General features: G+C 38.1%; 1 protein-coding gene across 1 annotated transcript in view; it reads right to left on the minus strand.

The window, feature by feature from the left end:
• Positions 1 to 114: 114 nt before the first annotated feature.
• Positions 115 to 21330, minus strand: part of tep1 (telomerase associated protein 1) — a 37942-nt gene continuing 16726 nt past the window's right edge. Inside the window, exons 23-56 of the mRNA XM_023335726.1 lie at positions 21140 to 21328; positions 19990 to 20177; positions 19762 to 19909; positions 19012 to 19191; positions 18840 to 18932; positions 18625 to 18760; positions 17982 to 18141; positions 16841 to 16974; positions 16666 to 16754; positions 16431 to 16545; positions 15170 to 15196; positions 14859 to 15069; positions 14569 to 14689; positions 13823 to 13947; positions 13635 to 13734; positions 13194 to 13349; positions 11928 to 12143; positions 11509 to 11565; positions 10717 to 10852; positions 9512 to 9763; positions 8696 to 8847; positions 8476 to 8583; positions 7558 to 7662; positions 7032 to 7161; positions 6859 to 6944; positions 4620 to 4746; positions 4408 to 4538; positions 4044 to 4168; positions 3530 to 3673; positions 3318 to 3417; positions 2385 to 2634; positions 2110 to 2192; positions 1348 to 1452; positions 115 to 1228 (exon numbers count right to left, since the gene is read on the minus strand). Of these exons, the coding sequence (XP_023191494.1) occupies positions 1109 to 1228; positions 1348 to 1452; positions 2110 to 2192; positions 2385 to 2634; positions 3318 to 3417; positions 3530 to 3673; positions 4044 to 4168; positions 4408 to 4538; positions 4620 to 4746; positions 6859 to 6944; positions 7032 to 7161; positions 7558 to 7662; positions 8476 to 8583; positions 8696 to 8847; positions 9512 to 9763; positions 10717 to 10852; positions 11509 to 11565; positions 11928 to 12143; positions 13194 to 13349; positions 13635 to 13734; positions 13823 to 13947; positions 14569 to 14689; positions 14859 to 15069; positions 15170 to 15196; positions 16431 to 16545; positions 16666 to 16754; positions 16841 to 16974; positions 17982 to 18141; positions 18625 to 18760; positions 18840 to 18932; positions 19012 to 19191; positions 19762 to 19909; positions 19990 to 20177; positions 21140 to 21328 (4599 nt within the window). The 3' untranslated portion in view covers positions 115 to 1108. The remainder of the gene's footprint in view (positions 1229 to 1347; positions 1453 to 2109; positions 2193 to 2384; positions 2635 to 3317; positions 3418 to 3529; positions 3674 to 4043; positions 4169 to 4407; positions 4539 to 4619; positions 4747 to 6858; positions 6945 to 7031; positions 7162 to 7557; positions 7663 to 8475; positions 8584 to 8695; positions 8848 to 9511; positions 9764 to 10716; positions 10853 to 11508; positions 11566 to 11927; positions 12144 to 13193; positions 13350 to 13634; positions 13735 to 13822; positions 13948 to 14568; positions 14690 to 14858; positions 15070 to 15169; positions 15197 to 16430; positions 16546 to 16665; positions 16755 to 16840; positions 16975 to 17981; positions 18142 to 18624; positions 18761 to 18839; positions 18933 to 19011; positions 19192 to 19761; positions 19910 to 19989; positions 20178 to 21139; positions 21329 to 21330) is intronic.

A 21330-nucleotide genomic window follows, 5' to 3' on the forward strand; every position in this document is an offset into this window, starting at 1 on the left:
ATTACTAAAATTGTACTTTGGATTATCTCCTTAAAATACTTTATATGTTAAATATTTAACATGTTAAATTTCAATATATAGAATTTGTTAAAAATAAGAAAATATGAGACTTAATGCAAGAAAAGAGGAATAAGGGTTTAATTAATATATTTTTTTCCCCATTTATTGAAGATAAATCAAATAAATGCGATCAGGCACAATATAAAGCCACAGATTCCCAGCCTTGTAAACACAGAACAACACAAGAAGTTATGCTTTCTCATTTGCAATAAGTATTCAGGTATTGCACGTTGTAAAACAAAAACAAATCTTTGGTAATCACACTGGTTAATTATTACCGTTTAATTTTAGCAGCAAGTGCTGGGCGATAATCTCCCATTTTGTTTCTACCAAATCCAATTTTAATCTTTTGTTACTTTTCTTTTCTAAAAATGAAACTATAAATGATAGAAAATACTTTAAAAAGTATTTTTTCTATTTAAATTATTCCTTCTGTGCGTTGTACGACGGCATATTAGGGCCAAGCTATGAGTTTAATTCTTGTTTAGCTACAAAAATAGTCATAATAAAGCAGAATAAAGACAATTTTACCAGAAAAAAAAGGTTACAACAAAAAAGTTATTTTAATGAAAAGAATCATCAAGATCCAACATGAGAAGCTCAGTTTGTTTTTTCTTCAAAATAAACTCAGTCGTTCGCACGATCTGCTCAAATCCTTCTGCTGAAATAATTTGATGCTAATGTATTAACAGATAAAGCATTTCCTTATTTGTAAAACTGAAAACAAAGTATAAATTCACAAGATGCTCAATATTCTTAATTTATTTTTCATGTAAGAGTTGTTATAATAATTGCAACTTTATTCTGGTAACATTAACGCTCCTATTTTATTATAGTACAACTTTATTCTCATATTAATACGACTATTCTGGTCATATTAGGACTTTTTTCTCATAATTAACTAATTTAAAAAACGTAGCGTGGCCCTAATATTTTGCCGTAGAGGGCATGGTGAAAAAAACCCAGATTGTCTAGAAATTAAATCTCCTAACATAAAAATTTCCAATAATCAATAAACTTGATTAATCGCCCAGCCCTACTAGCAGATTTAATCTTTCCAGGAGAGGAAGTAAATCTTCCCCCGTCCGTCAGCACAGACCAGCTCACTGGGCTTTCCTGGGTTCAGCTCCAAAAACAGAACCGGGCCTCCACACACAAACATTCCCACCTGAAACACAATCAGAGCACAAATTATTTACTGAAAACAGAGGATTAAATCCAGCAAAACAGATGGATCAGTGTGTTTTTCAGGAAGGAGCAGGTTTGACCCTAAAGGTCGCGGCTCGCCTGTTTTTTGGTGTTTCTGTCCCAAAGCTTCAGCGTTCGGTCGTATGAGGTCGAGATGATGACGCTGTCGGTGAGTTTCAGGTGAGTGATCCTGTCCAGATGCGCCTGAGGACAAATCACCACCATAATCATCATCATCATTAGGATGAAGAAGGTTATTAATTATTCATCTCAATCAAGACCAATTACAAAAACTTGCAGGGACACATAAAATGACTTTAAAATTATTCAACTCCCTTCCTGCAAATTAAGTTTATTCATAAAAGAGACAAACTTACGTACGGCGTATTAGGGCCATTGTAGATAAAATAAGAAATTTATTTATTTTGGCCAAAAAGCTCAGAAATTTAGATATTAATCTCAGAAAATTTCTGGAAAAAAACGTGAAAATTTCTGAGGTAGAAAAGTCGACAGTTTTTGACTTTTGGAAAAAGTCAAATATTTAAACTTTTTCAAACCCTGAAATTCTCAAGATTTTTTCTAAAAAATCTCCGTGAATAAACAAAAAAATTCTCAGTTTTTTATCTTGCAAATATTCAACTTGTGGAGATGAAAAATTTCTGCGTTTCTTGTACATTTGCTTAGTTCTGCCATATTTTGCCTAAAACGCCTCAGTGCTGCCCTCTGGTGTTGAAAGGTGGGTACTGCAGGTGAATTCTCCTAATGTTTACAATATAAAACTGTAAAATGTGTAGCAGTCATGGTATCTGGCCTGTGGTGACTGTAGTTTTGGATCAGATGTGATTTTGGAGAGGATCTCACAGGTTTTCTGTCGCTCCAGGAGGAAACATCTGGATGCTGATTGAACCACATGTTTCCTTCTTCATCTCCACACACAACAAACTCTGAAACACAGAAACATCGCATTAAAACTGCTGAAATAGTTTTTTTTTAAAAAAATACAGGAAAACACAGTTATAACTAATCTGACTGCTGAACCATGTCAGCCATGTTTTTGGATTTGTTGTATTATTCTGACTGAATTAAATTTGTTACTGTTATAAAAACAAGTTTTTAATATTTTATGTTGTTGGTACCTTTATCCACAGTCATGGCAGTTATCAGGCTTCCCTTTTCCTGCTCTTCCTTCTTATCTTCCTCCTTCTCTTCGTCTTTGTCTTCCTCCTTCTTTTTGTCCTCGTCTTCCTCCTTCTCTTTGTCCTCGTCTTCCTCCTCCTCCTCCTTCTCCTCCTTCTCCTCCTCCTCCTCCTCCTCCTTCTCGTTGCTGAACTTCATGCTCATAGAGCAAAAACATGAGTGTAGAGTAGTTTCTGGGCCCAAACCGAACTGAAATCAAATCAAATAAAAAATGAAATAAAACTCTAGCTACATCCATAATTCAAGTCAGAATATTATTTCTTTTGTGTTTTGCTTTTTGCAGAGAAATTTTTTTTTCAATTAAATCACTGAAAATCTATTAACTTTTCAATTAAGTTCAAATATACTGAAATGAATCTGCAGATCGCGACCCAAACATCTTTAAACTAGGCAACAAATGTTGCTGGACAATAAATTGTTGTAGAAATTATTGCGATAATATTGTTATTTTGTGACAATTTTCAACTGATATAATAGTAATGGCATAATAATGCAAGAACACATTCTCAGACTTTAATTCTCAAGAACAGTTGACTCTGGAACAGGAAGACATTTTAAATATCCAAAATAAACAAAACAACAGAAACAACAAATAAAATGAATTATCAAGTTTCTGTAAACAAAATTATCCTTAAAAAAGAACTAGTTGAGATCAAAACACCACACTGAAGACTTTTATTTTTCAGTTTTTGGTAGAAAGAGAAAAACAACAAATCATCCAAAGTTTGCTTTAATTTATCATGCGATTAATTGATTTATTGCTTATTGTGACAGGATTAGTTTAAACTTATTCTGTTGGTGATTTGTCCTTTTAACTGATGCTGCTGTTCGATGTAGTTTTTATTATTGCACAGTGTATTAAAGAAACTCACAAAAAAGCCCAGATTAATTTCTCCGTCGCCTCTACCAGTCAGCCACACACTTTTCTCATCATTACGAACGACACTCAGAATATCGACGCTTTGAGTCCAGCTGAAAACAACAGACATACACAACAAAGATGCACATAAAAAAGGATAATTATCTGCATCACTAAAGTTTAATTCTTCATTTCGGATCAGCAATTGAGAAAACAAAAAGTTACTTTAAGTTTTGTTGGTTCCAGCTGTCGAGCTCGTCTTTGGCCACGTGGCAGAGCATCCCTTGGTAGGTGACGCCAACCAGCAGCGAGCAGTAAAACAGGCGAACCATCGGGTTTCTCGCTTTGTAGCTCCTCGCCTTCACCAGGCTACAAGCAGCAGAAGAAATACAAACTTTTTACAGACAAGGATTAACATTTACTGCTTGGTTTAAACACACCAACTCACCACATCATCAATAAATGACTTTTATTGATTACTTTGGTCAGAATAGTTTTCTGACAAAATTATTCGATTCAGCGACAAATTCTGCAGCACATCTACATGTTAAGGTTGTCAAAGTCAAGCTAGCATAACTGAGCTGCTTCCTTATCTTCCAAAATGATCAAATAAATAATTAACCATTTTAATTTTGAATGATGAATCTTTATAGGATCATGAAGAAAACTGGTTCACTTCATTCCTGGCTGTAGAAGGAGCTTACACACGGATTTGTTATTATTTTTTAATATTTTTTACCTGACTTTGGTGCGTTGTTGGTTCCACACCAGCTTCCACACATCAACAACCATGATGTTCATGTAGGAGACGGCAAACTGGTTATCAGGCATCCAACAGGCAGCCGTGATCGGTCCGTCCGACGCCTGGAATCAAAACAGATGCAATCACAGAAAGAAGACCATGAAATAAAAGGCTGCACAAAATTCATAAATATACAAATTCATAAATATTCATATTCAAGTGAATTAAAGTTTGAGGACTCTACAAACGTCGTGGTGTGTTGTTTTCCTGACTCTCCTGGAAAACAGGAGAGTCAGGAAATTGAAATTGGATTCAATTTCTATCCTGCAAGAACCAACATAAACACCTGGGCTGGATTTACCTGCTTGTGGTCAACCACAGCGTTCTGCTTCCACAGCTCCAGCAGACCCGACTCGTAGCCAACAAGCATAAAGTCGGCAGTCTGAGAGAAGCACAGCGCTGAGATGGGGCCTTTCTGGTACGCAGAAGTGTCTGTGCACAAGTGATGGAAAATGTTTGTCAACTACCAGAGTGATTGTTTAAATCCAGCAGCTGTACGGTGAAGAGATGTACCAGTTCTCCAGGCCCAGCATCTCAGGGAACCGTCTTCAGACACAGTGAGGAATTCTGGGACTTCTCCTTTCTGGGCGACGCCGTGGACGGCGCCGCTGTGACCCAGGAAGGTGCTGAAGTGTTCAACCTGGAAAACGGAGCAGCATTAAACCTGAGAAAATGAGCAGCTCCGAAACGGACGGATCAATTCAAAAGTATCGATAATATTGATACCAACGCGATAAGATCAATACTTTAGTTTCAGTTTCCGTCTAAACATTTTATTTTAGTATCGCAGCTTCTCAACGCTACCTCAGGTTGGACAATATGGCTGAAAAACTATCACAATATAAGTGTTTCTGATTAAACACTGATTAGTTTTTTGTTATAAATATCTGTTTTATTTTGTTATTTTTAAGCCACTGAAATAAAAATGAGGCACAGAGGCGAAAGTTTAAACTGTGGTCCCGGTTGGCCGGAGCGTTAGTGATTAACGAAGCAGCGCTAACCTCAACATATCACGCATCATGCTGGTTTAGTCTTATTTTATTATTATTATTAGTATTATTTCTCTATTTATCAAATGCTTTGTCCACTTAGTCAGCCAGAGTTGATGCGTGTGAAGATCTGAGAAACTCGTCCCTTAAAACTCCAGCAACCAAAACAGTTTCTGTGGCGCTTATTAAAACATTAACAGACACAAAATGGAAGAGCTACTAATACATTAAGTTCAATTAAATCTCCCGTTTGTTGTGCTTCTCTGTGCAGCTTCTGTGTTAGATTTAATCTGGGAGAGGAGGAGGAGTTTAATTGGCCAACCTAAAAACAATAAGTTATAAATGCAGTTTACTAATTTGTATTTGTGAACAAACACAGCTCAAACTCAAAGATTAAACTCACAGCCTCAGATTGTTGCTATGGTAACAAAACAATTTAACTATGAACATTGTCCTTTAGGAGCTTTGATAATCTCAGTAAACAATTTTTACTTTTATATATCTGTGGTTTGTGTTAAAATATTAGCATTTATGGGCCCCTGAAGCCCTGGGGGGCCTTATGAAGCTGCTGACGTAATTTGGATTAAACAGAAGTGCAAATAATTTATATTCATTATAATTTTATTTTTTAATTTGTTGGTTTTAAGATTCTATAGTTGTGGATTAAATTGCGTTTCACTGGCGATGTCTTCCAGTAACATATAAATACCCAGTAATATTTTTAAATTTTCTGCCTACTTAATATCTTTTAATACAAAAACACAGTGGACAACCGATGGACAACCGATGGACAACCGATGGACCGCCGGTGGACAACCGATGGACCGCCGGTGGACAACCGATGGACCGCCGGTGGACCGCCGGTGGACCGCCGGTGGACAACCGATGGACAACCGATGGACCTCCGGTGGACAACCGATGGACCTCCGGTGGACAACCGATGGACAACCGATGGACAACCGATGGACAACCGGTGGACCGCCGATGGACAACCGGTGGACCGCCAGTGGACAACCGATGGACCGCCGGTGGACAACCGATGGACAACCGATGGACCGCCGGTGGACAACCGGTGGACCGCCAGTGGACAACCGATGGACCGCCGATGGACCGCCGGTGGACAACCGATGGACCGCCGATGGACCGCCGATGGACCGCCGGTGGACAACCGATGGACCGCCGGTGGACAACCGATGGACCGCCGGTGGACCGCCGGTGGACAACCGATGGACAACCGATGGACCTCCGGTGGACAACCGATGGACCGCCGATGGACAACCGATGGACCGCCGGTGGACAACCGATGGACAACCGATGGACCGCCGGTGGACAACCGATGGACAACCGATGGACAACCGATGGACCGCCGGTGGACAACCGATGGACCGCCGATGGACAACCGATGGACCGCCGGTGGACAACCGATGGACCGCCGATGGACAACCGATGGACCGCCGATGGACAACCGGTGGACCGCCGATGGACAACCGGTGGACCGCCAGTGGACAACCGATGGACCGCCGGTGGACAACTGATGGACCTCCGGTGGACAACCAATGGACCGCCGATGGACCGCCTCGACCACCAATTTTTTACCAAATTTCCTGTGTGGAAACACTGGATGCTGGTCGTGTATTTACATGAATTCGGGTCAATATAAAAACATCCAGCATCGCACATGTCTAAGTGTTGCACATAAAACATATTTGGACATTAGAAGTTTAATTTAATGAAGTGGGCGGGTTTTATCTGCTGTGAAATACCTCCAGAGGTTTCCAGAGCTGCACTGTGCCGTCGTCTGAAGCTGTGAAAACAGTCAGCTCTTCTGGTTTTGTTTCCTTCTCCTTGTCTAGAGACGAAATTTCAGAAAAAGTTAAAAAATATTGGCACCAAATTTGATTAAGAACAAACGAGGAGTCTAGAAGAGTTTCAGCACCAGCGTTTGGGAGCAGAGAGCAGTGGTTTATACGTTGCTTGTGGGCGGAAATGTGGCAGATTTCAGTGTTTTTCTCCCAATCCCAAACATGCAGGGATCCCTCTGAAGAGCCGGCGATCACATGCTGACCCTGGAAACAGAAACAGAAACACCTGTAAGACAAACTTTTAACAAAATAACAGGAGCAAAAGGCAAAAATTATCGACCTCGCTTAAATTTTTCGGCTTTATTGTTTCTTCCTGCCTTTTTCCCGTTTTATTGACGACAGTGGGTGAAGAAAGGCTAAGCTCTGGTGCAACAGTTCACCTGTTCCTTCCTCATGGCAGAATGTGCCTCCATTGTTATGTCGTTACCATTAGATCAGTATAAAATGGTCTTCAAACAATATTATTGTTTATGGCAATAATTTTTCAGACAATTAATCGCTCAGCAAAGTTTGTTATCGGCCTGAGAAGCAATAAGGCATGTACTGTATATGCTTCATCCACACGCCAAATTATAAACTCTGAGTTCATAATTTGCTCACCAGGCAGCAGACGGAGGTCAGCGGATTCCTCCAGGAGATTTCTTTGAGATGCGAACCGGATTCCAGGTCCCAAAAACAAAGCCTCCCGTCATTTGATGAGCTTATCTAGAAGAAAACACAAGAAAGACAAGAGAAAATACTAAATGTAAAGAGATTTTTTAATAACCAGTTCAGAATATTGGAGAGATACAATCAGTGTAATCAGAGTCGAATAGTTACAACTACTTGAGTAACTTTTGAAAAAAAAAAAAAGTACTTTTAGGGAGTATTTTTACAATGCCGAGTAATTTTTTATATGAAGTTTCTCCACTCTTGAGTAAAATTTCTGTATTTTCTACCCACTGAATGAAAAACATGTTTTAACCAAAAGTTTGACAGAGATATTTCTACAAATAACTTTGTTGCTGTTTGTTTGTCTTTTCCAGAGAAAGTACTACTAGTTCACTGCTTCTGCGTTTTTCTGTCTTCCAAATGTTTGTTGTCTAAATAATCATGCTGAGTTTTTCTTTTAAGGGGTTTCCTGTTTTTAAGCTCGCAGTTGGCGGTACGATGGCGTGTTAGTAGAAAGAAGAAAAAACAAATTTCTGCCGAAAGACATTGCAGAAATGTCCTTGTTTTTCACGAAAAGTTTGAATAGATAAAGATTTGGTTGAAAAAATCTCAGAAATGTTCTAGAAAAAAACACAGTTTTAAAAGTCAAAAATGATAAACTTTTCAAACAAAGAAGTTTTTCAAAACTAAGTTGTTGTTTTTTAGAAAATGTTCAAATATTCAAACTCAGTATTTTCTTTTTTTACTACTCTTTCTTTTCCTTCTGTCTGCAACAAGCCGTCGTACGACAGATACAGAATTTAGCCAAACAGTTTTCCAGATAGAGTCAGAAGGGGAATATTTCATTTGGAGCGGAGGTGAACTCACAGCGCAGTCGGGAGTCCAGGCGCAGCCGGTGATCCAATCTCTGTGAGCGTTGGGGAACGATTTCAGCCGAGCTGCTTGATTTGGGTCGGCGCTCCAAACCATCAAAGCCTGAAAACAAACCCAGGTACCATCAGAACACAAATACTGCTTTGAAACTGAACATCAGACATGACGACGTGTGAATTAAAGGTCGGCTGACTAAACGATCTGAAGGGGTCACCTGATCTTTTCCACCTGACAGCAGCCGCGACCCGTCGGGACTGAACGCCAAGCAGGTGATTCCTCCCTGGTGGCCGCGCAGCAAAGCCTTCGCCTTCAGTTTGGAGGCGTCGGTCAGATCCTTCAGAGGCGTCAGCGCGATGCTGAAATCATCTGTTTCAGGTGGAAACAGTGAAATTATATATATGGGCGCACCGATTGTAGTTTTCTGGCCGATAAAGATCTGTTGATTCTGGTTTTGGTCTATGACATTCTTTTTTTAATCTGAAATGTCGCCAAGTACAGTATGAAAGTCGGTTAGTTGGTAGCAGAGTTGTTAACTGCAAACGTGCAGACATGACCTGATGCTGGTCAAACGCTCAAAATTAAGGAAATCGGTGCCGATAAATCGGCCATCGGTTCAACTAATTATAATAACTAGCTCATATATCTCGTTGAAAAGTTACTTGTAAGTTAGTTTGGTCTAATTTCAAGCGTACTAAAATATCTGAACTGGAAACTAAACCATAATTACCTGGTAAGATTTTGTGTTTTTGCAGTGAAATGACCCTTTAATTTAGCGCTTAATCAAATATGTGTTTAAATAAAATTTATTCATTTAAGAAAAGTAATTTGAGGCCCAGCTGAACTTTTTTTCCTTTGTTTTTGTTTCAACTTTTCATGTCTCCCCCAAAGCCATGAAGCCCTGAGCAGCCGCCATAATCGCCTAGATCAGACTCACAGGAACCAAACAGGCATTTTTCACTGATATTAACTGATTTTAGGTAGAAATCACTCATAACTCAAATGAAACTTAAAGTGTAACTGTGTGTTTTACCTGAAGCTGAAGCCAGAACCGTCGAGTTCTGCCTCATCGCCAGGATGCTGCCGGTTTGCATCCCGATCGTCCTCAGGTGTTTCAGGCCTTCAACAGCTCCCTCCTCTCCTTCGATTTTCCTCCACAGCCTCAAATGTTTGTCGCTTCCTCCAGAAACCAGCAGCTCCGGCCCGCTCCGCTCCGGGTCCTCGGGAACCCACAGCAGGCAGTTCACGGACACCCCGAGATCCGTGGAGGCCCAAATCTTTTCACCTGCAACGACGACAAAAAAGTCGTTACAAAGTAAATTTCATCAATTTATTTTGAAGTTACACAACGTGATCCATACTGATGAATTATTTAAATCACTCGTCTTTATTTTTTATTAAAACTAAGTTTTACTTTCTTTTAAACAGTTTTAAGAGATTGTTTTACAGCAATTTTCTTTTTTTTACAAATTACTCTTGAAAATAATTTTAAATAATTTTCAGAAATTTAATTGTACAAATCAAGTTTTGCTTTCATATTAACAACTTTAAAATGTCATTTCAGAGTATGCTAAAATGTTCTTTTTCTAAAAACTGTACACTTTAGGTTTGTTTTAAATAACTTTATTCTACAAACTGTCATTTTACAGTGTGCTGTCAAAATCCTTCTTAGGAATTGGACACTTAATGTTTATTTATTTTTTTGGGATTTTCAGAAATGTAATTCTAAATTACACAATTACACAAAATTTACTTACATAAATACAATTTGTTATTATATGAAAATCATTTTTTAATAAATTGGCAAAAACTTTTTTCTTTTTTGTTTTCACTGTTTATTTTACCTAATTTTCAGAAATGTGATTCTGCAAAGTTTCAAATAAAAAGGTCATTTTACAGTTTCCCATCGAGATATTTTTTAAAATTGACATTTATTTTAATAATTTTCAATAATTTAATTCTACAAACCACATTTCACTTACATTTAAACAGTTAAATCATTTTACAGTATGCTATCGAGTTATTTTTGACAATCAACGTTTACTTTAAATAATTTTCAGAGATTTAATTGTATAACCCAAGTTTTATTTTCACATAAACGGTTTTAACGGGACATTTTACCAGGCGGTATCAAGATCTAATCTGATTTAGCTAAAACAAGTCATGTTTTCAAATTAAAAATCACATTTTCTCTCCTCTTAGATAAACCATTTGCTCGTCTGTTAAATTAAAGCTCACCTGAATCAGTCCTGAAGAGTTTGATGCCGTCGCCGTGGTAACCCACAGCAGCGTAGTCGCCGCTCACCGCCACGCAGAGCGCGGCCGGATCCGATGTTGCGCATTTAGGCTTTTTGTGAGGAGGCTCCAACTCACACTTAAAATAAAAACAACAACAACAATCATTTGAAAAGAACGAAGATAAAACTTCTGTTTTGAAACGCTAAAACATAACAAAACGACTTTATCCTTAATCCAAACACTAAATGGACCAAGTCTGCAAACACAACACAGCTTTAAAACTTTAGCTATAAAGGATTAGAGATAAGTAATGTTTTTAACTATATATTAAAAAAATGATGTTTTAGTCATTTTTTCTGTTTTTTTCATAAAACATTTGCACTGAACTTCCACAGAATGACACTAAAAGTAGAAGTTATATTCTTTAGATTTATTTGTCTTGTAATCAGTTTGGACACTAAATGTGTTTTTTTTAATAGTTATATCAAATAATAAACAGTTTTTACTATCTTTTGGTGAAGGTTTTCAAAAATAACACATTTTCTCAAGTAAATATTTATTAAAAATGAGTTTTTTTTCTTCCAAAAGCAACATAAACATCTGCTTGCTTTATTTAACTGGATTGAGGAAGAAATTGGCTTCTTTTAATTGATAAAGTTGCAGACTTCTGATCTAGTTTTAATCTTCAATTTGGGATGTTTATAAAAGGCATTCAAATATAATACAGTAGTTATAACTTCAAATTAATTTAATGCCCAGAAAAACATTATTTATGTAAAAATATTAGCTTACTTCATCACTTTTTAAAGCAGCGACTGAGCGACCAAGTCCTCCTGACCAGAGGTGGAGCTGTTTCACAAACGAAGAGAGACGATCATTAATGTTTTAATGAATGACGGAGTATTAGGGCCACACTAAGAAAAAATAAAATTATGAGAATAAACATGTACAAGAATAAATTCACAATATTGTAATAAGTTGTATGAGAGTAGTGATAATATTACGAGAAAAAAGTCTAAATAATAAAAATGTAAAGTCATAATAATATGAGAATATATAATATTTTGAAAATAAAGTCAAAATATTATGACTTTATTCTCGTAATTTTATTTATTTTTTTTTTTAGTGTGGCCATAATACTCCGTCACATCATTGCGGTTTTAAAATTTCGCGTTCATCTTATTGCAGCAAATTGAACCTGATTGCCTCACGTTGTGATCGGAGCCGGCGCTCAGCAGCATGGCGCCGTCCTCCAGGAAGGCGAGCGTCTCCGCGGCGCCGCTGTGAGCCTGGAAGACGCCCACGCAGGTGGAGGTGGACACCGACCAGAGCCTCACCTGTCCGGACACGCAGCCGGAGCAGAGCATGGAGGAGGAGGACGGGGAGAAACAGAGGCTGCGCACCGATCGCTGGTGGCCGCACAGCGACTGAGGGAAAAACACAAAATATACCGCTACGTTTTAGTCCGACTTTCTGGTTTATCCTACAATGATAAATATCTAAAACAGATTCACATTTTTTGTGTGTTTGAACAGTTCTTCATTCACTTTTCCTTCAATAAAATTCAAACAATTTTCAAACTTTCCCACAACTACAACTTGGATAGAAAAACAACACAAACCAACTAAAAAAAGTCAGTTTCAATCCAACATTATATTTGATAATTTAGTACTGGAAGCTAAAATATAACCAAATTTTATGTTTTGAAATGTTTCTCTCAAACACAGAAAATGCCTGACAAATCTGAAAACAAAACACTAATTTGATTAAGAAAATAAATCTAAATAAATCCGGCAACCCGGAAGGAAGGAAAGAAGGAAGGAAGGTAGGTGCTCCAATTTAATAAGATTGTCTAACTTTTTAACGCCAATTACAAATATCAATAAATAATTGAGTCATTAGTAATCATAAATATTCATTACACTGAAACAATCCAAACAAACCTTGTTGAGGTGAATGACCTTCCTGCTCAAATTAAATGTTTAAATACAATTTACAAAATAGTTATGAAACATAAATCTCTAAAAAAAGGTTCTTGTTAAGTTTTCTGAAATTTACCAAATACAAATTATTTTGCTAATTCTATCTGAGCTAAAACAAGAAAAGTTTTAGTCGGATTTAATTTCAGTGAGGAAAAAAAACCCTGAAAATATTTGATTTCCACTATAAATCACGTTTTCTAAATATAGGCTTTTAATCAAACGTTAAATTTAATCTTATTGCGAAATAAACAACCCAAGACTTTAAACAAAACAAATCATTTTCAAGGATTTCAAACACCAGTACAAAACCTGAATATATTATAAAGGTTCAAGCACCAACACGATTTGATCATTTATAAATTTTTAAGCAATTTTCTATTGAATAAAAACATAAAAATGCTGGAAAATGAGAAAATCTCAATATTTACCCATAAAAGATCAAAAACAACTCGGATTTTAAATCATTTGCAGCTCTGCTGTCAATATAAAACTTACAGTTTCTATTTTATTCTGCAGCCAGTTCCACACTGTAACGTTTCCATCCCAGCATCCCGCAGCCAGCAGGTGACCCTCTGGGTCAAAGGTCACACAGTTGAAGGGGCTGGTGCTGGACAGAGAGGCTACTTCGTTAGCTTTAGCTGAAGACCAAACCTAAGAAACAGAAAGTTTGATTCAGAAAAAAGGAGAATGTTGGAGACCTGTCTGGAGTCAAACGTGCGAGTAAAAACGTTTTCTGCGTCGACACATTTCAGGTTTTTTTCTTAGAACAAAAAAACTTTCCCACCTCGTAAAAGTTCACTTTTTAATAGATTTAGTTTGAACCTAAGTCTCTTCTGTCACTCTCAGGATGTTATTTTGAGTTAATTGTTGCTGCCTAAAACCAATAAATAAGCACAGCGGCATTTTTGGTTTTAATTAAGCGAAGAGAAGACCAACTTTCAGCGTGAGGTCAAGGGACACAGTTGCGAGGTGTTTCCTGTCCGGAGTGATGTCACTCGCCGTTATCGTATTGGTGTGGCCGTCTATCAAAGCCGTCCTGCAGCAACAAGAAATTACTCACAATTTAAGTCACATAAAATAATAACTATAAATAAATGTTTAAATGGTCTCAGCTCTCTTCCCACCTGCATCCGTTCTGGACGTCCCACACCTCCAGTCTCCCGTCGAAGGAAGTGGAAACGAGCTGCGCGTCGTTCAGGAAGACACAGCTGGAGACGCCGTCGCAGCTGCTCACCAGTGACTTCACTTCCTGTTCACAGGACGGAGGAAATCCTTACAGCTAATCCTCACAAAGAAGAGTTGGGATGACTGTTCTCATAATGTTACGATTTTATTCTCACGATTTTTCTCATAATATTATCAATCAAGTTTATTTGTAAAGCACATTTCAGCATCGAGGCGCTTTACACAATAAAAACCCCAAATTAAAAAGTCACAAAGGAAACATCACACAGTCAATAACTGAACAAACATTACATTTTTACCAGTACCATCACCAAAATCATAAAAATCGAATATGTTGGTCAATGTTTCATTTATTATGGTTCAAAAGAAACTCTAAACAGGTGGGTTTTTGTCTTGATTTAAAGGAATATGACTTTATTCTTGTACAAGTTTATTCTCTTAATATTATGACTTTTTTCTGAATATTCTGAATTTATCTCGTAACATTTTGACCATTCTCTCAGTTTTATTTAATTTTAAAAATTTTTTTAGTATGGCACTAATATTCTGCCGTATGAGGGAGAGCCGTGAAATACAAGCATATAAAATAAAGAGACCTGCTCTACAGAAATACTGAAAATACTGTATAAGACTGTATTTTGTGGCAGGATTAATAGCAGAGATAATCTGAATATAATCTCAGTACCTGTCCAGTTTGTGCGTTGACAAAGTGCAGCGTTCCCTGTCCAGTACCAACCACAACCAGCTGTTTGTCCGGACTCAGAACCACACAGGTTGGTTCGGAGGAGAAGGTTGACACCAGCGCACTGAGGTCAAACACAAAAAACTAAATCTTTACAAAAACCTCAACAATAATATGTTCTCTAATTTAATCTAATAAAAAACAAAGCTGTTTGCAGACTTTAGTTTCTAATTATAAGCTAGTTGCACGGAGGCGAAGACGTCTCTAACTGCAACCATAAAAATAAAGTTTACGTCATTTCTGGAGCGTTGCCTTCGCTGCTGTTCAGACACTCGATCACCCGGACTCCGCGTTTCCCCTGCAGGCCTGCAGCCCAGATGTGAGCTGATGTTTGCGGAGGCTCGTTAAGCGCCTGCTGGATGAAAAGCGCCGGCCACATGGAGAGCGTTGAGGTGTGGCGCTTCAGGAAACCGCGACAGTCGTCCAGATGTTTATCCAGGTCAGCTGATGGAAGAAAGGTGACATGAGCGATGAAATGTTTCGGGAACAAAACTTCATATCCCGTAGTGAAATTATTTCTAACAGTTTTTCTTAAAAGACTTACAGTGAGGTGTATTTTTGGGCTGTTTATCTAAAGAGAGAGAGAGAAACATTTAAGAGAAAAGACCAATTATCAATCAATAACCAAAGAAAAACAAATCTGATTGTTAAACCTCATTTATAAATCAAATTAAAGGGGATGTATTATGCTTCTTTGAACATAATACATTTACATATTTACACTTAAGTGTGAAAATGGCTGCAAACAGACGCTTAATTATACAGCCGTACATCTTTGAAAAGCAGAACTGAAGCCTCCTGCATAACGAGAAAGAAAACAGCAAAAGCTTTCTGGATGGTAAGTCAACACCAAACAATTTGTCTTTTCCAGCAGCCATTGTACAGCGCATACAGCGATAAAACCAGCTGACCAAACCTGCTGGAGGTCAGCTGGGGTTGCTCGGTAACGGAAGTACCTGCTGATTTGTGATGTTACATTAGACTTAGACTTAGACTTGTACTTTATTGATCCCTTGGGAAGACTCCCTCAGGAAATTGCAGAAGGTTTTTGAAACAGCTCATTTTCCAGACACTAAAAACATTAACTTATTACCAAAACATGGCTGTGTGGTTTTTTTGGGTGTTTTCACACCTGATAGTTCTGCAGACTCGGTTAGATTCTTGAACAAAGTTGCAACGCTTGTTACATTTTCAGCTGCTCTGTGTCAAACGAACCAAACTAACTGATAAAACCTGTTCCCCTCCTCGCCTGCGGTGGCGCTGCACCAAGAACCATTGAAGGAAACAATATGAAAACCTCAGAAAAGCACAACTTTCTTTGTCAAAAAAGGGGAATAAATGAAGTATTGTCAGTAGGATTTCTCCTTTGTCTTTGGTAAAAGACCACAAGCCATTTCTCCTTGAAGCAACAGACTCTCACATTGGTTTAGGTTGTTTTACCCAGAATTCTCTATGCTGTAGTCCACTTCCTGTTTTTGGAGCGGTCTCCGGTCCACTTGGCATTCAACTGCACCAGAATTCACTTCAACCGAACTGAGACTGAGGTATGCAAGCAAACCAAAGTTCACTTTTTTGGTCTAATCTCACATTCACACCTCCCAAAACAAACCAGACTTTCTAGTAAAACAAACCAGAGTTGGATTAAAACGGATTAAACTGCGCTGATGTGAATGAACACATAAAGCGTTTGGGTTGTTTTTAGAGTCAGCTGAAACTCCAATTTAAAGTACAAAAACTGAAAAAGTGAATTTTGCGTAATAAGTCCCCTTTAATCCGTTTCTGTCATTATCTTAATTCATTCTCACCATGCAAGTCGTACGTCTCCAGCAGGTGGTGAAGGAGGCCGTGGCTCACATTGGCATGCAGGAAATAATAATTGGAGAGAAGCGAATCAAGAGCCCTTTGCTGTCCAATCTGAATCTATACGAGTCCAAACGAAAGCAACAAGGAGTTAAAAGTGCTTTTTCTTTGAACAGGAGTTATGAAATATGCATATAAATAAATATATTGTTTTGTTGTAGCGTTTAAAAGTGAACAAACCAAGCTTGATGGCAGATGCATGAGCGCATCGGCTTCAGAGTGAAGGAAAGAGTCGTTTCCCTCAGGGTCAGCCGTCGCCCACAGATAACCTGTTCAATCAGAAACATTAGAGCCCATTAAAAATAACAAAAAATAGCTGGTATGCTTATTTAAGGAATGATGGTGTTTGGTTTACCGGCCAGAACAAGGTGAGCTCTGTATCTTTCGGTTTCTGTTGGGAGGAAAAATCCCTCAAAGCCTCTTTTCACCTCTGGGTTGCTTAGAGCCAAAAGGTTGTAGGTGTATTGGCAATGAGACGGAGCGGTCAGGCTGCAGGAAAAGGTCCAAACAGTGAGAAAAACACAACCTTACAGCGCCAAAATGTCAATACATCCTTCTCAATTTAAATCTGTAAATATTTAGCAAAGGATTTATCACAAAAACCATTTAAATTATAATTTTAATAAAAGGTCAAGATGTGAAAAGGACACTCTTAAGTATTTCAATTTAAAAAGTGTTTAATCCTCTGATATTTAGGTCAGAAATGTTCTGGAAGCTTCTCTGATCAACAAAGATCAAAACTAATTAATCTGATGTCAATTTGATCTTTTTCAGTCTTTCTTTTTTTTTTTTTTAAACAGTCAAATTGCATTTGTACACCAGGTCAAATGGAGGTCAAGGAATTCTAACTAAAAGATCCAAGAAGTTCTGATCATATAAAAAATTTACATTAAAAAATTAGGAACCATTTCTTGTAAAATAAAATAAAATTATTTTTTTTAAGTTTTAATGTAAATTAATTAATTAATTTTTTTTCTTTTATTAAAAACAATTACACTAAGAACAAATTACACCTTCAGTCCAGTGAAACAAAATTTGCTTAGAGCCACAAAAACTGAATAACTTTGTTCTTATAATACCTACTATAGGAAATTTGTTAAGATTTTTTAATTAACTTGAATAAATTTTTAGATTTATCACATTTCCTTCAATATAACATTTGACTTTTTAACACAATGAAATATTAATTACAAAAAACTGCATGTAGTTTGACACTTGTATAATGTTATATAATGTGGGAATATTTCCTGCTCTATTAGTGTAATTCTTTGTTGCCTTTGAAAACTGCTAAACATTTTCATTTACCTTTATATTTTAAAATATTGTGCAATTCTTTGGTCAAAGTCACTAAAAGCCACATTTGGCTCCGGAGCAGCAAGTTGCAGATCGATGGGTTGGACTTTTCTAACTTTTCCACAGTAAATTTTATTCTACTGTAACTAAAGTTTATATTTTAAAGCTTATTTACTCATTAAGAGCTGTAGATGGCGCTGTACCTTTGTAAGTTCTGCACAATGCGGGTGAAAACTGCCATGGGAACCCGCCCTTTGGGCTTCCTGGAGAGCTGCAGCACCTCCTCCCATGAGACCTGGCCGTCCGGTGAAGACAGGTTGCTACACGTGTTCAGTACAGAGTACAGGTCTCTCTCCTTCAAACCTGCAGATAAAGAGGAAAACACAAACAGACCAGAATGAATCCTTTCTCTAAGTCAAGATTCACACTTCTGAGAAAGTTTGGAAATGGTCCCAGTCAAATGTCGCTGTAGTGAAATCATTTATGAATAGAACATTATGTTCATGGCACAAAAACAAGAAATATTTCAGTTTTTGTGCAAATTCTGAGGTAGATGCCTCATAATTTCAGCTGCAGGATTCTTTACAGACAATACATTGTTGTGGGTTGTGAAACTGAAAGAGTGATAGCCAGGTCGTTGAAGTCAAAGGTCATGGTTCTGAATCGGAAAACTGTGACCTCTGGAGGTCAGACTTCAACCTCCTGCAGTGACCCTTAAGGCTGCATCTTTTTAAAGATTAAGCAAACTACAAAAACAAGCATGCAAATGTAAATTATTGCTCTTGTTTTAATTTATTGTGTGATTAATTGATTTATTGTTTATTATGACATGTTGCAGAACTTTACCGTTTTTGCTGACAGCGAGAGCTGCGAGGCTCAGACGGAGTCCAGGTATGTCTCTGTACTGGTTGCAGAGTCTCTCCAGGCTGGACTGGACCAGCAGACTCAGAGACTGAGGCAAACCCTGCAGAGTTTCCTTCAGCTGAAACACAAAAACACTGCATGCTCTCACTCCCATCAACTCCTCAGGTTACGAAATAAACCTAAATATGAGTCTATACCTTTTCAAAGGAGGCAAAGTTCTTCAGGTCTTCACAGGCCAGGTGCAGGTAGAGCGGACTCACAGCTCCTTTCTTTGTTATTAAAGTCTGGAGCTGAATTTATAGCACAGTTTTCCAGTAAAAACAAGTTCCAGTAACATTCAGAAAGAGACAGAGGATGTAAAATCAGAACCTGGTTGTTAAATGCAGAGTCACTGAGCTTCTTTCCAAAAACATCCAGCTCCTTCTGAACAATCTCCCTCTTATCCGGCATGCTGAGCTGCCCCAGAGGAAACGGCTCGGCTCCTTTTTTCTTGGCTAAAGTTTGCAGCAGAGGTGAACCGGACGCGACGCTCAGCACCAAGCAGACACCCTGAAGACAAACAACTAAATATTTATATATCTAATCTCCAACTAAATAATCTTACTCTCAGTTTTAATCGTCTTGTAGAGCTCGAAAATATGCTGGAAAAACGTATCACGATATAAGTGTTTCATATCAGTCTGTGTCGATAATTATTCATTCGTTTTTGTTTCAAAAATTTGAAATACAATCAAACTGGTGGGACGACCTTTTCCTGTTTTATCCAGTTTTCTCTCCACACAGTTGCTTTTTATTTTTAAGCAGTTATGAGTCACGGTGACGAAACCTTAAACTGCTACTGCGCCGGTTACTGAACAAGTCGTTGCTAGGTAACCAAAGAGTGAGTGAGTTGCTAGGTAACCAAAGAGTGAGCAGTTTATTTTACCAACTTCACTAAGTTGGCAGAGTTGGGTTGAGGAGTTAAAGTCTTTCCTCAGCCTGAATCTCCCAGAATGCTGTGCGGCTCTGAACCGAAGTTCAGTGAATATTCTATCAGATGTATTATTTATTGATATAGATCGTGTATCTATAGCGATATATACTGTTGTTGATTTATTGTCCTGTTCTCTTGTAACCAACCTGAGGAAGCAGCTGTGGGATCCAGTCAGAGCTAAACTGTCCTTTGCCATCCTGGACCAGATCCACTCCATCAACCAGAACCACCAGAGGTTTATTATTATTCTTCTTCCTTTCACTCAGAGTGGAGTGAAACTCCGACAGCAAGTCCCTAATGTATCCAAAATTAAAAGGTTAAAGCAGCTGGAGAGAACTGCTGGTGCAGAAACTCTCCATGTAGGAGTTTCTTACTTGTACAGGTGAGGAAGAGGTGATTCCTCCTCTGTGTGTTTATTGTTTCTGAGCCACTGAGCAAGGCATCGAAGGAGGTTTTCCACGGAGCGCGCCGACTGGCTGGCAGCTGTGGAGTAAGAGATGACGTCGCAGTGGAAGTTCGTTTTGGATTTCAGTCCAGTTCGAAGGGAATCTGCCAGAGCAGCCTGACAGTAGGGAATAAATGCAGGAATATTTGGTTTAACAGTGATAAAGACAAACAACTAGGACACATTTACAAATCATTTTACTGAAAAAGATGTTTCCTTGTGATCTATTTGGCTTCCAACTTGGGCTGAATGTCTAAGAAGTTGATCAATCACAGAATAAAATAGAAACATAAAATAATACAGCTGTTTTTCTAATACTTAGAACAATAGTGAGTTTAAAGGGGACCTATTATGCAAAATTCACATTTTGCACATTTTTTGTACTTCCATTCGAGTCTCAACTGCTTTTAGAAATAAAGTGAATAAATAAATAAAAAACACCTGGAGGTTGTTTTTGTTTGACAATAAGTTAATGCTTTTTGTGTGTGGAAAATAAGCCCTTTCAAAAACCTCCTGATTGTTGAGTCATACTGAACGGTCACTGCGCCGTTACCTAGCAACCCCAGCGGAGTTTTGCCCGTCACCTAGCAACCCAAGATGAGCTCCTGCATGTTTGTTCAGCTGATTTTGTTGTTGAAACTTCTTGCTGCATTCTTGTTGGTTGCATAGGGGGCTCCACTTCTGCTTTTCAAAGATGTGTGGTTGTATAATTGTGCATCTGTTTGCAGCCATTTTCATTTCAAAATAAGTAGAACTGAATAGACTAAATTCTCATCATCCAAGAATGATTTCGTGCAGAAAATGTAACGAACAAGTTCTGTTCAGCTCATAAACTGTTGAAGCATAATTAGTCACCTTTAAGGTTTTCTTTATTTTGTGCCTCTAACTAGTGGACTTTATTTAATCAGACAGGAAATCCAGGAGAGAAAATGCCACTCAAATAGAATTTGAAAACCTTATATGGATCCACAAATATTGATATTTTATCGTCATCACCATGTCTTCATAAGCTGTTTGTAATTCTGCCCAGGTCCTTTTAACATAATCTGGATTCAAACCACCTGAGGATGTAAATTTACCATGAAGACAGTTTTCCCTTCTCCAGGTCCTCCTTCTATCACCACCATTCCTCCCTTGTTTTGGACCCGCTCCACCGTCTCCACAGCATTGGACAGCAGCTTTGTCCTGCCGAAGAACTGCCTCTGCAGCGCCCCCTGGTGGACCTCCTGCTCTGAAACCTCCAGAGCAGTCTCTGCCTCCACATCCTCCT

Source organism: Xiphophorus maculatus, chromosome 6, assembly GCF_002775205.1.
Source record: "Xiphophorus maculatus strain JP 163 A chromosome 6, X_maculatus-5.0-male, whole genome shotgun sequence".
NCBI classification, from domain to species: Eukaryota; Metazoa; Chordata; class Actinopteri; order Cyprinodontiformes; family Poeciliidae; genus Xiphophorus; species Xiphophorus maculatus.